Raw genomic sequence first — 13,644 nt, 5'->3', positions numbered from 1 at the left:
AGCCCTGGCCTAGTCCCATCTTGCATTCTCTGCTCCCTTTCCTCCAGGACTACAACTTTTGTGTTGCCCGTATCAGTTTCCCTGATACTGAGGGACGACAGCTGTGCTTGCTGCCGACCCGCAGCTGGGTATCAGAGGACTGTCTACTTGTGCAGGACGATTGTCTGCTGAAAGAAATTTTAGTTGACCTGGGACTGTCTCTACCCCCTTCAAATCCCACCTTCCGCCATTAGAATGAACGTCCTCCCACAACAGGCAGCAGGGTCTGTCTGTCCCCCACTCAGAAGTAGGCCCAGTCCCGGTGCTGGCCTCCCATCTGTTTCTGCCTGGCTATTACCACATAGCCAGTGAGTTTCTGCTCATTGTGTCTGGCCATGTGTTCAGACATACGCCGTTGCCGGAAGTGGGGAGCAGTGGATCCAGGACAGGAAGGTTATTTGCATGGAGACAAATTAGATGTGTATGTGCAGCCTCCAGAGTTAAGGCCTAGGAAGTGGTGCGGACACCAGGCGAGACTTCAGTTAATACAAGGAAGAACACTCTACCGACTTTCTTCTCACCTCTGTCTCTCCTTCAGGGACCTGTGTGCTGAGTGATCTAAACTATTTGTTCAGTTGAATACAATCAAAGCACAGCCCTCTGTAAATGTAATAGGGGCCCTTAAGAAGGGCGAGCCTACCCTTCTCTTTTGTAAGATTTGTGGAAAAGTTGAAAAGTACTTTGGTGGGCTGCTGAAGGGAGAGGGGCACATTAGGTATAGAGAATTGGTAAAATTCCCTGAGATGCTGTGAGGTTCAATAATCAAATTTCAGTGAAATTCAGCCTGAATATTCTCTGATATTTAGTATTTAAAATATTCAAATATATTACTTTAATAAATAGATTTACATATCCTGAGTATTTGAATATATATATTTAGAGAGCAATTAAGAAGTAATTGCTCTTTAATCTGTCTCATTCTAAATTCAAAGAAGAAATATTTCTCAGTTATTGACAAAGAGAGCCAATTTCATTTTCTATGTATGTCTCTGGCATTGATGGAATTTTCAGAAAGTTGTGTGCAAAGGGAGACCCACATGACAACAGAACGTCACTCTCCGGTGAGGCCACTTAGAAGCTAAAACCAGCTTACTGTTTCTTCAGGCCATGCTCCTCATAGAGTCGAAGTCGAAGGTTTTATTCCATCTTAATATACTGTGAAATGCAAAGGTGAAAAGAAAAAAAATGCCAGGGCAGAATGCAAAAGGGATTTCAGCTCAAGGAAAAATAATTATCAACAAAATAATTTTTCCATTTTATTTAGCAAGATGAGTCTGAATGTACACATTCAGTTTATGAATACAGTGTAAATATTTCCATCTTCCTTTTAGTCTAGAAATCACTACACAAATCTGGACATAGATAATGAACAGGTTTTACACAAGAAAATGAACGTGCTTCAGCTGATGGGTGTGCCTGGGCATTCGCTGATTTCCCATATTTGTGGAAGTTTGTTAGATGTCACGAGCATGTCCACCCTCCCCACAACAGTCAGGCCCAAAGTGCACAAAACGAGTACTTGTGTGTGACAGAAGCATGCTGCTCACAACAGTCATTCCTATATGAGGTTAGTATCTCACAGATACATTTCCGCACCCAGAATCACCCTTTCATGCTGCTATTGTTCAGTGTTACCTACTTTCCTTCCATCTAATGTGTGAAGTCAAATGTCCCTGTTAGGGGCAAGAAAATGCAGAGTCACAGTAGTGTTCCTTTCTCACCAGCACTGCAAAGGGCTAAGTATAACCCATGGTGATGCTGTGAAAAGATCCATAATCTTTAAAAAAGAACAGTGTCACTTCTGTGTCACAGACAAACTGTAAATGTTTCTGCCACAACACTGCTGGGCTTTATGGGCTGCTGCTGAGTCCAGCAAGAAGTGAGATGTAAAATTCCTTTCTACGGAAATATCTTTGACTTGAAGAACATAGATTCCAAAGAATACCAAAATATTTGCTAACAGTTTGAGGACAAGTTATATTAATTTCCCAGGCCAAAAATTATACAAAGGGCAAGAATTAGGCACTTTGAGACTGATTGCTTTGGGACTCACTTAACCTTTTTTTTACATTTGTAGAGTAATTAGTCCAATTATAAACATATTTGTCCAACCAGGTCTCTGAATTGGTGGGTCAGTGATGGCAGTGGATATAGTCAGAGGGGAAGCATCTAGTTTGGGGAATGAAAAGTCCCCATTAAATACTGCCTTCCCTCAGTGAGCAGCCTTCACAGCCTGACAATATTTGCTTCTCAGGGAAAAATGACAATGCAAGTTCAGGGAACAACATGACAATTTATTGGTTAAATATTTTTTGGAACACCTCCACTTTAGTTAAAACTATACTATTCTGTTAAAACTACTATTTTACAAATCAGTAAATATGTCAGGGGACTCACAGCATGCCTACAAGACACAAATATACAAAGTTATGACAAGATTCCTTAAAGTAACAGAATTTTAATTCAAAAAAGAGATGAAAATACAGGCCATATATTGTAAAGGAGCCATACTCTGAAGAAAGTACAATTTGAAAAGCACAGGAGACTATTTTCATCAAGACGGAATCACAAACATAAAAATAAAACATTTGGTATTCTACACTATATTACAAAAATAAATATATCCATCAATAAATAGTAGGAAGCCTTGAAACTTTTACAGAAATATTTCAGTTGTTGGCTGTCAAAGTCCCTCTGCTACAACCCTTCTCAAGAATCATTTAGGCTTATCATCTTCAGTGGTGACAATTCTACCATAAAAGTGTGAAAAAGACTGGGGTGTGGGATATAGCCAAGGTCTATGACCACAGAAGACATTTTCAAGTTCTACTTTCCTCAGGGTCTGGTGAGCTGATGGCTTCATGTTAATACTGTGATGGCAAATAGTGGCAGGAAGAGGCCTTATGGAAGCTAGGAGGACTCCCCTACTATGTTTTCTATCTTCTGTTTTTACTGAGAAGGAAGAAAAAAGAAAAATGCAACTAGCCACATTTGGATTCCCAATATATGGCTTCCCGTGCTCTCTTTCCACGGGAAGAAGAAAAGCCTAGACATACACGTTTACATCTGGACTGTGGTAAAGGAGAAACACCTGGGATATGCTGCCTAGTCGCCGACAGCCTAGATTTTCACGTCTCTTTAACAGAAGAGTGATTCTAAGTGCGTGCGACAAGATTTCTCCAGGAAGCTGGCAGAGTGTTGGCACAGGAAAGCAGGGCTGGCACATCCCTGTGTTCTAATAATGACAGCGTGCTAATAGCAGCTGGGTGCTGAGGTTGGTACCCGTGGCTCCCGAGAGCAGGTTGTTACATTTTCGGGAATTTTGCTAGCTAGTTGATATAAAATTGGTAATTTGAAATAGACCATAGTGGGGTGTATACACCATTGAAATCCATAAATCAAGATTACTCCCCGACCTCCCAGGATTCCTGGCTATAAAGCATTTTCTAGTACACCACTCTCATATATTCTAGACATAAAGAAAATTTTGCTTAAATTTTATGTAACCAGAACTATCCTGGTCAGCCGAGGTTTTACCATGTATTTATTTCAGTGTCTTTTAAAGAGGGATAAGAAGTACCATAGAGTATATGAGTATATCGTGTGTACCATGGGTAAAGGATGCCCCTCCCACTGAGAGCTCTAAGTGTGGCTATCCAAAGCCAGTTACACACACACACACACACTCACTCACTCACTCACTCACTCACTCACTCACTCACTCACTCACACAGCATTTTATACGGGGCAGTTACATAAATGAATGGCTGAGCTGCCTGGCCGTCTCTAATTGTCAAGCACTATGTACTCACTGGTGATCAAAATACCACTTCCCAGGGAAGTCAGTTCCCCAGGATCTGCCCTCTGGACACCAGTGGGCAGTGGATGTACAGAGCTGAAGTCCAAATTGGGCAAAATGTCCTTCAAAATAGCTTTTCTTTCCTCTGTTTTCTAGTGCAATATGAGTTTATAACCCTAAGAGGTTTGTGAAAGGGAGGCTGATGGTTTCCCAGGGTCAAAAAATGCAAGACTTCTAAGGAAGCATGAAACCGGGTGACTGGGGACAATGCACTAGAAACCACATTCCTGACGCTGGTGTGAACCATCTGTGTCTGCCTGGAGGTGTAGGGACAGTTTGAGGACTGCACTGCTTGATTCTTCCTGCACAAAGCCCCTGATCCTGGGATGTTGAGGGGACAGGTGGGGGTGGGTGCCAAGACCAGAGCCAGGGCCTGTGTTCCTCTTGCTGGCTAGCTGCGGGCAGACCTGCCAGGCCATTCCCATCAGGAACCTTAGTCCTAGTCAGATCCAAAACAGGAACACTGCAGAATAGGAAGAAGGGAGGGCTACAGGGTTTCTACCATGGGGCAAACCTGATTTCAAAATTCAGGCTTAGCTTTCAAGGCCTCTGTTTGTGTATCTCTTTATTAATTCAGTTATTTGGATGTAACCATTCAAACTCTGGTTTTCTTCCTCTTATCCTTAAGTATTCTTCATGAACAAAACATTTAATTAAGGATACATTTAAAATGAAATCAGATAAAATATCTGGAGAAATCTAGAAATCAAGCACTGACTCCATTCTTCCTGAGAGCAAACCCCTCCAGGTGACCCCTTCCAGCCCACAGCAGGGGCAATGAAGCCCAGTGATTCCAGGGGCACAGGAATGGGGGAAGGAAGGTGCTAGGCAAAAGAAGAAAGAGGGAAGGAAAAAGCTGGAAAAAAGCAAAAACAGAGGTGCAGAGTCCAGGGAGAGATATTAAAATTGAAGAAAACTATGAAAAAGTGAAGAGTCCAACAAACAGATCCTTTCTGAGTTTCATCCTCTTGGTCTTCGATAATTTTATTTTGCCCAAAGATTTAATTCTTCAATTAGAATTGCTTATAATTTTACAAACACATCCTAGGATAGCATTTATTTATATGCTCTTCCCCTTCTCCCTTATGAGTCCCCTCCCACCCTCCTTATGTTTTGCAGTAATAAAAACCAACACATGGCCTTGCTTTCCTATCATCTCAGGAACAGATGTCATCCTGAAGTCCCCTCTGTTTTCCTTTCATGACCAGGAGCTGCCCTCAGTGCACTGAGGTCCCAAGGGCTCATTCTTTGGTATTGGATAAGGTCACTGCCTCATGAAGCCACTTGGTTTCTGTATTAAGTAACCCCTCCCTGCAAACATGCAGCGTCTTTTATAGGCCCTGCTGCTCTGAGCAATGGCACAAATTCAACTGAAAAGTACTACGCCTATATCTCTAATAGTATTTAAGAAATGTGATACTTCCTAGGATGGTTAAATTCCTGGTGCAAATTATCCTGACATAAATCCTACTCAGAGAAGAGGTGACTGAGAACATACCACTGGCTTTTAACATGTACACATTTGATTGAGTCATGTGTGTGTGTGTGTGTGAGTATAATTTACCTCTATAGAACCAAAAACAGTTTTATAAGTTTATCTATGTACACATATACATACACAAATATCTACCTTTCCACATTGTATTTCTGCTTAGGGCTTGTTGTTTTCCAATTGAAATAGAGGACAAGCAGTGTGGGCTTGCCACTTGCTGTTAGAAATGGCACTGCCAGGAAATGGCAAGTCCAAAGCAAAATGCATTGGAAGGCACAACATGCATAGCAAAACATGCACTTCCTGCAGCAAACTGACCTGTCCATTTCCCTAAGGAGCAAGCCTCTAGGATCTGTACACCCTTATTAAATAATCTCATTAAATAGGAACACAAAATATACACATTTACAGTTATTAAATAAGCCACAGGACTCCTCTTCTATCTACAGCCGCATTCAGAGACAGCCATGCCTTCATATTTAAACTTGTAGGTGACAACACCTTTGTCTAAATAGAGGATGGAGATGGGCTCTAGCTTGGTGGGCACACAGCAGGCTTTGGAAGCCTTTTGGGAATTCTTAAGGTGGACCAAGGCCTGGATAATTGCATGCTTTGTGGGTGTGAGATGCTCTGCCAGGGGGTAGTTGCAAACACCGCGGCATTCGTAGGCTTCATATCCAGGTGGGGCGATGATCCAAGAGTCCCAGCCAATCTCCTTGAAGTCGATGTACAGCGGGGTCCTCTTGCAGTAGTTTCCTTTGGCATTCCTTCTGATGCGGGCAGTGGAGTCGTAGATGATGTTTGACCTCATCTGCAGCAAAGCCTCCTCCCCAGGCCCACTGGGGTAACCATGCAGGCCCAGGCTGTCCAGCTCCAGAAGTTGCTCATGAGAGATCATTTCACTCAGCTCCTCCCTCTGCTCCTTCTCACTGCTTTGGTCATCAGAAAACACGACAAGCAAAGGGACATGCTTATTCTGGGCACTGGTGTCTATCTCCAGTTGTCCCTTGCTGGCATCCTCGGTTTCATCATGCCGGCTCTCAATGTGGACCTCCAGCTGGTGAGTGGTGGAGCCTGACTTCTGCCAACGTCTGATGGCATCGGTGACATCAAAGGTCTCCCACTCACTGTCAGTTCCATAGATCTCCCCTGACACCAACACCAGCATGCTTCTTTCACCCTCATTGTCCCGTTTGCTCTCTAGTACCTCAAAAATGGTAATTTTCCGGTCCACCCCCTCGTATATCATGCGATCTCTCTGCACCAATGTGAACAGCCTGAGTTCAGCCATGATAACCTCTTCATGGTGAGGGATGGACACATTGAAGAGGAGAGGGTATTTTCGGAGCCCATTGAAACTGGCTGGTTGGGAAAACAGATCTGAAAAAAATAAAAGACCAAAATCAGATTTACGGTATGGCACCAAGAAAAACAGAAGCTTATTTATGAAGTAAGAAGGCCTGTCCACACAGGAAGCTCGATACAGGGAGAAAGAGGGAGATGATCAATGTTAGCACTCTGACAAAGGGTACCTGGAAGGTGAAAGGCGGAATGCTGAACTGAGGTTAGCTGACAGGACTAGACTGGAAGGAGGCTGCCTAAGGGATGGGAGAGTGCTCTCACAGCCTTGCTTGTGCAGCCTGTCAGCTGCAGAAGTATAAAACTAGGGGGCACCTAGGAGACTGTGCAGCAGGCCCCCAATTTTTGTAATCAGTGGAGAGTCATCAGGTGAAAACTGTAGTGATGGTTCTTTTCTGGAAGCTTTTCAGGCATGTGGATTTCATGGCTTTTCATATTTGCATTTGTACTGGGTGGAGATTTCCACATAGTTGGCTGGACACTGGTCTTCCTGAAAGACCTCCATCTAGATCAGGGTTTGGTAAACTACCCCACAGGCCAAATAGGGCCAGATATCTATTTTTGGAAGTAAAGTGTTATTGGAGCACAGCCTCACCCTTTCATTTCTGTGTTGTGTGTGGTTATTGCTGTGCTACATTGGTAGAGTTACAACAGAGAATATATGGCCCATAACACCTAAAATATTTATAATCTCTTTGGCCCTTTACAGAGAAAGTTTGCTAACCCTTGCTCTAGACACCAACGTCTGAGAAGGTCAACAAGATACCCATAAAACCAGGCTGTTGAACGTTGAAATGTGGTCCTTGGCAAGGAGGAATGGGAGGAAAAAAACCCTGGAAATAGGTTGGTTGTCTTAATCTTATACCCTGAGTGCCCGGCATGGAGATATACAAGTTACTCAGAACATTTATGAAATAAAATTTGAAAAGTAATTTTGTCTTGGAAGCACACCTCCACATATTATCATGTTGACTTTCTATATGAGGATTTTACAGGAGTCCAAACTCCTGTACACTTGCTCCAGGTAATACATGCCTACAAGGAATTCCTGAAAGCACTTGTCCCCAAACAGAGGAGGGTTCTGTGACACTGCGGATGCTAAGGACCACCAACCAAGGGGTTCTCTATCCTCTTCGGCAGTGTTTCCCAACTATATACCCAATTTATGATTTCAGGGGGTCTCTTTTCCAGATTGTACAGTTTTCATTTTTCTTTGACTTTATCTGATTAGTTGCATACTTAGTATGTCTTTAGATTTGTCCTAAGCAGCACCAGTCATGAAATGAGGGGTTTGAGATGATAGTTATACTGATTTTTTCCAATCTGTACTAATAAAAACATATACTGATTTCACATGATTCACAACTTCCTCTGATTACCACCTACAATCATCTAATACACTGCCAGTGGGAAATACCTTTCAATGGAATGAACTTAAACTCTAGCATAGGTCGCAAAACTTGCTATAAGTACATCTTAACCTCTTGATTCAATCAGATCCTATTCATCCCCTACGGTGCCTGGAACATTGCAATTGATCAATTGCTATTTAGCAAAAGGTTCAACAAATCGTTAACCCTCCTATTTAAAGTGTGACGTCTTCACCACTTACCAAAACACCCCTTTGCTTTCCTGTATACTGTACCTTCGGATATGTTCTTCTGACTCTTGGAAAGGGTCCCCTCACCTCCACCTCCCCTTACCTCCACCTATCTAGCCATGACCCCTTCCTCATGGGACCTTCCCTTCCTCACCACCCTTGCTGAAAGTTCACTCTCTTCCAGGTCACTTGATTATTTACTCTTTGTAGCTCTCTTTTGACCTTTGCTATTTTCATCCTTGCATTTCAGCTATCTTTTTATGAATGGATCTTTCCAACTAGACCAGCATGATGCTGGCAAGTATCACAGCTTAAACTCCCTTCTATGCCTTCAATCTACCACAATGCCTTAAGCAGAGGTAGAACACTAAAAATATTGATTTTCAATGATTTTGAGGATCAGTTAATGATTCTGGCGATCAGATCAATTGATTTATTGAGCATGTTATCTGTCTTTAATACTTCAAGTAACTTGGGAGTTGTCCCCCACCACCCCCTTATAAGAATGGAGGAGACTTAACTCCCTTTGGACAGGGAACATGAGAAGACCAAAAACAGGGAATATACTGGTTACTACATCCATGGGAAAAGTATAGAGTAAAAGCTTATTGTAATGGGAGGACGGGATTACAAAGGAGAACAAGAAAACTTTCCATGGTGATGAATATATTCACTGCCTGGGTTGTGATGATGGTTTCAGTGGAAGTTTACACATGTTAAAATCTATCAAATTGTATGTCTTAAATATGTGCAGTTTATTGTATGTCAATTATACTTCAGTAAAGCTGTTTAAAAAAAATTTTCACTGTGCATGTTCAAATATAGTAAGTAATAAATGAAGGTGTTACATTGCAGGCAAGGGAACTAATGTGTGTTGCTCAAATTTCTTGTACCAGGTGCTTTGTAAACATTATTTTCATTCTTACAATGACCCTATATGCAGGTCTTGCTATTCTGCTCATTTTACACCAGAAGAAATCAAGCCTCAGTGCACAGAACTGACTTCCCCAGGGTGACAAAGTGAGGTCAGACCTGGGGTAGGAACTGAAGTCATGCTTTGTCCACCTTGAAGGTAGCAGTAACTTTTCCCCTAGTTAGTTAGATTAGTTGGGGGGCCAGGGGTTAGCTGTTGTTTTTCATTTTGGTCTTTGTGTCCTAGGGAGCTACACTGAGCAGACCCAAACAGTCAAGAGAGACATTCACAGGCAACAGAGCGGGCCCTGTGCAGGATTCCACGTGTGGACCGACAGAGGCGCGGGCAGCTGAGCTGTCAGTGAGGGCTCTGCTCCTGCCCTCCCTGATCTGCAAGAAGCAGCTCCGTAAACTCCACTTCCGGAATCGGATAATCCAAATCCTCCACTGGAGAAGTGAGAACTGAAAACCTCCGATTTTCCCAGGGCATGAAAACACATGCCCGCCCACACCCTGAGCCAGGAACCAGGGGATCAGTAATGAGAAACATTAGGAAGGGTGCCACCAAAGGCTATGAAAATGTGTGGCCTGCAAAACAGGCGCCTCCAAAAGACTGACATCTGCAAAAAGATCAGTAACTTCAGTTTGCCTTCTATTACATTGCTAAGTAACATTTTCAATATGTTACTAAATATTTGAAGTTTTGGCCGTTACCTAAATTTTAAAGGCAAATGACATGTTTAGGACTAAACAATCCCTACTCAACAGTTCCTTCAATGCCCAGAATTTCAGAAATCCATTAGTAATAACCAATATTTCTTCACTTCACAGCAACTGGTGTGCTGTCTTATTTAACCTCTTTGAAATTGCTCATTATTGTGTCACGTATGTGTTATAATATGCTCATTATTGTGATATTACCCCCAATTTTCAGATGAGGAAGTTGAGGTTCAGAGACATTAAGCTAATTATCCACAACTACTAAGTCAACCTTGTCTCAAAATTTCAACTCCTGAGCTATTTCCTCATTATCGCCTTTCCGCTTTTAAGAATGTCTGGCCCACATTAACCCTCTTTTATACCTGGTTAACAACAAAAGCATAATTGGTAAATATTAAAGAATTAGTTTCCTTGGACCATAGAGGAAAAATTATTTTACTAGCACTGCATTAAACAAAGGATTAACTTCTAGGTCAGTAGACTTAGCTACTGAATAAAGATCTAGGGGAGAAAATCTACTTTTCCCACTGATATTTAAAGCTTGTGCATTGCTCTTCATAAAGACACAGAAATAAGCTGGATCACTAACTGGGTCACACACACTTCTTAGAAACTATAAACAGTATTTCAAGGATATACATGTCATGTCAAACACAACAAAACTTCAGGAAGAATCTCTGAAAAGTAAGTTTCCATACTGTTCGAACATTTCTTAAATAAGATCACAAAATGGAAAACTCAATGAAAATTTGGGCAAAACATGCATCACAACTTTGCGTGCTTTGTCTGCTTTCATCCTCTTGATTCTAAGTAGAAGCTGACAAATTCTGTAGTCAATTAAAAGGCACATGGAAACTGAGGCCTATCTGGAAAACAACAAAGGTAAAGTAGTAGACAAACATGAATTTTTTGTATTACTTGCTGTCCAGATTAAAAAAATTAAAGATCCAATTGTGACATCATACTTTATGGCCTCCATAAAGTATTTTTTCATCCCTTTTAATACCATTTGGGAAATTACCATAAAAATGGTGTTGACCAGATTTGCATTGTTTCTGTGTATCTGTGTACACATACCCTTACACAGAATATTTGCCCTCATCTGTATTATTTCCATGCATTGCAAATTTACTTACTGCTCCTTGAAAAAAACCCGAGCCAACTTGCATCAGAAACTGTAGGCCTACCTTCATTCTTGAAACTCCTAATGATGTTGGCCGATGGCATGGAGGTCCGATCTGTTGCAAATCTGTTGTAGAGTTCCAGCATGTACTCTGGTGCATCAACCTTGGCCGGATCCTGTGTAGGGATGTCAGACAGGTTCAGTGTCTTGAGAAACTCATTCTTCATGCTTTGTAGCAATGTGTTAAAGTCGACACCATCTTGCTCTGAGAAGACATCATCAAATAGGGGCATATCTTCTTCCAGAGACGACTGCTCCAGGCTCATGATGGGGCTGCCAGAAACGGAGTGAGCCACCAGGCAGAAGAGAGCACACAGCTGTGGGGCTGGAGTGCCCATGACTCTGCTCGAGCCCCCAGAGAGGTCTAGCTCTCCTGGGCTCTAAGTGGCAGTTTTATCTTGTGGAGCGTAAATGTCTCCTGTCACTGCAGACAAGTTTGGAAACTCTTCTCTTCTCTATCCCTCCCCCTACCATTCTTCCTCTTCCCCTAAAAGTCAGGTTGCAGTAATTGGATAACAAAATCCCCTATAGGGGCCTAGCCTTTCTTATCTCTCTAGTGTAAACTTGTGCACCAGATTTTTGTTTCTATCTTGCAATCCCTTTTTCTTTTAATGAGCATTTTGTAAACATGTCCACATTCTGACACTGGCTGAGAGATAGGACAATTTTCTCCTTGCAAAGAAAGGCTCTGTTACTCTTCCTTTCAATTCACTTCCTTTTGGCAGGAATGCCTAAATTCTGCTTTTACGTGGTTCAGTTTCACACATGCATATGATAGATACTAAGAACCAACACAATACACATCAATGGTGATACCTATTAATTCGAGTGATAGTGTTTCCATCCTCCCATAAACATTTCTGAAGAAGCAACACATATTTAATATCTCCAAGTTAAGTTAACAGATGCAAGTGAATATACATAAATTTTTAGAAGCTTACATTTTTAAAAACAGGGAAGTATAAACTTCATGGTCAATAGCCTTTTTCATATTCAGATTTGATCTGGCTAAAATGGCTTTTGAAAAATAGGGCAAGTGTTTAATTATAATAGCAACTAAGTATTAGGTGCTTTCCTACAAATGGGCATTGTGTTAAGAGCTTTACATATATCACCAAAAATGCCCTCCCATAATAACCTGATTATTATCTCCACTGTACATGTGGATGACTAAGTTTCAATAACTTGCCAGAGATTATGAAGCTACAAAGTAATAGAGTCAGAATTTGAACCCAGGCAGTCTGATCCTTATGAAAAAAGAATACCCTCAGACTTTCCAGCCAGTGTTCTCCTAGCCTGGGGCAAGGGCCGTGATGTTGAAAGGCTAACTAAGTCCCAGCCCAGCCCTTCCCAGGGAGCCCACAGGCAGGGGCAGGCAGCAATTGGCAGGGCATGAGGAGCTCAGGTCCTTCGCTCTTGCAGCGAATTATAGGACGACTGAAATCTCTGCCAAATCCGTCTTTAAGGCTAAATGAAATTGATCAAGTGGCTCCAGTAAAAGCTTGGCAAACATTTTTAGGCAGATGAAAAATGCCAAATGCCTTGGTCTGAAGAAGAATGATGAAACTGATGTGTGTGTGGTTTGGGAAAGACAAATCAAGTTCGTGTCTCTCACCTACCCAAGGAGAGGCAGTAGCAGCATATGGTACAGTCAGGATGGTCCCGTGGTCAGCTCCAGGGGGGGTCTTTCTCACTGAGATGGTGGGACTGGTGTCTCCCTGACTTGTTCGGTGTGCTCCCATGCGTTATTCAGGCAACCTGGCACTGTGTCCAGAAGGCTGTGTCTAGATTATCTGGTACCTTGGAGTACCCTCCCAGTTTCAGAGTGAAATATCCCTACATTTACCCCAATAGGTAAGCTACTGTATCCCTACTTTTCAGTTTTCCTCTAGGTTCCCTAAAGTTTATAGTCATCTTCCACTTCTTCACTCTCTCAAAGTGTACATTTTTACAGCAATTTTTTGGACAACCATAGAAAGGACTGTATTTTGAGAAACAATCTCTCCTCAAAATTGCCCATTTGTTTAGCAGTTGTTAATTTTGATTCAAAATGCTATTTTGGTTAAAGCTTCTGTTCCTACATTAAAAATACAATTGTAAACTGAAAATCAATTATACCCAGACCAGGTCCCCAAGTGAGCGAGTCCAGTGGCCACAGCCCATCCTGAGGCTGGGCTCCACTGCCAGGTTTCTGTGGCATACCAGGGCCTTTGTATCATGTGCCACATCAAAACAAGCACCCATTTATCTTCACACACACACAGATGTCAACGCACACTCCAAAACTCTGAATGGCAGGCATGTGCGTGTAACTGCCACAGGACAGCAGAGTAAGTGGCAGTACTTAGAAGCCGAGCTCACCGGTTTCAAAGGTCAGGAGGAGAGATGGGCATCCCACCTTGCAGAATTCTAGTTCTTCACTCTCTCAGCGGGAGACATGTAACTGAGATCTCACTAGTTTCCCTGTACTTGTGTTAGAG

General features: G+C 42.2%; 1 protein-coding gene across 1 annotated transcript; it reads right to left on the bottom strand.

Annotated features, from left to right (window-relative positions):
- Positions 1-1,798: 1,798 nt before the first annotated feature.
- On the bottom strand, positions 1,799-11,578 carry BMP10 (bone morphogenetic protein 10). Its single transcript, XM_017654750.3, has 2 exons — positions 11,169-11,578; positions 1,799-6,770 (listed from the first exon to the last, which is right to left on the bottom strand). The coding sequence occupies exons 1-2, from the start codon at positions 11,500-11,502 to the stop codon at positions 5,830-5,832; spliced, it is 1,275 nt and encodes a 424-aa protein (XP_017510239.1). The 5' UTR covers positions 11,503-11,578; the 3' UTR covers positions 1,799-5,829.
- Between the last annotated feature and the right edge of the window lie 2,066 nt (positions 11,579-13,644).

Source organism: Manis javanica, chromosome 1 (assembly GCF_040802235.1).
Source record: "Manis javanica isolate MJ-LG chromosome 1, MJ_LKY, whole genome shotgun sequence".
NCBI lineage: Eukaryota > Metazoa > Chordata > Mammalia > Pholidota > Manidae > Manis > Manis javanica.
The sequence above is the reverse complement of the archived record's forward strand: the minus strand, read 5'-3'. Positions and strand labels throughout refer to the sequence as shown.

Coding starts and splice junctions, on each gene's coding strand:
- BMP10 (XM_017654750.3), bottom strand. CDS start 11,502: ATGGGCACTCCAGCCCCACAGCTGTGTGCTCTCTTCTGCCTGGTGGCT. Junction 6,771..11,168: donor TAGGAGTTTCAAGAATGAAG/GTAGGCCTACAG, acceptor TATTTTTTTCAG/ATCTGTTTTCCCAACCAGCC.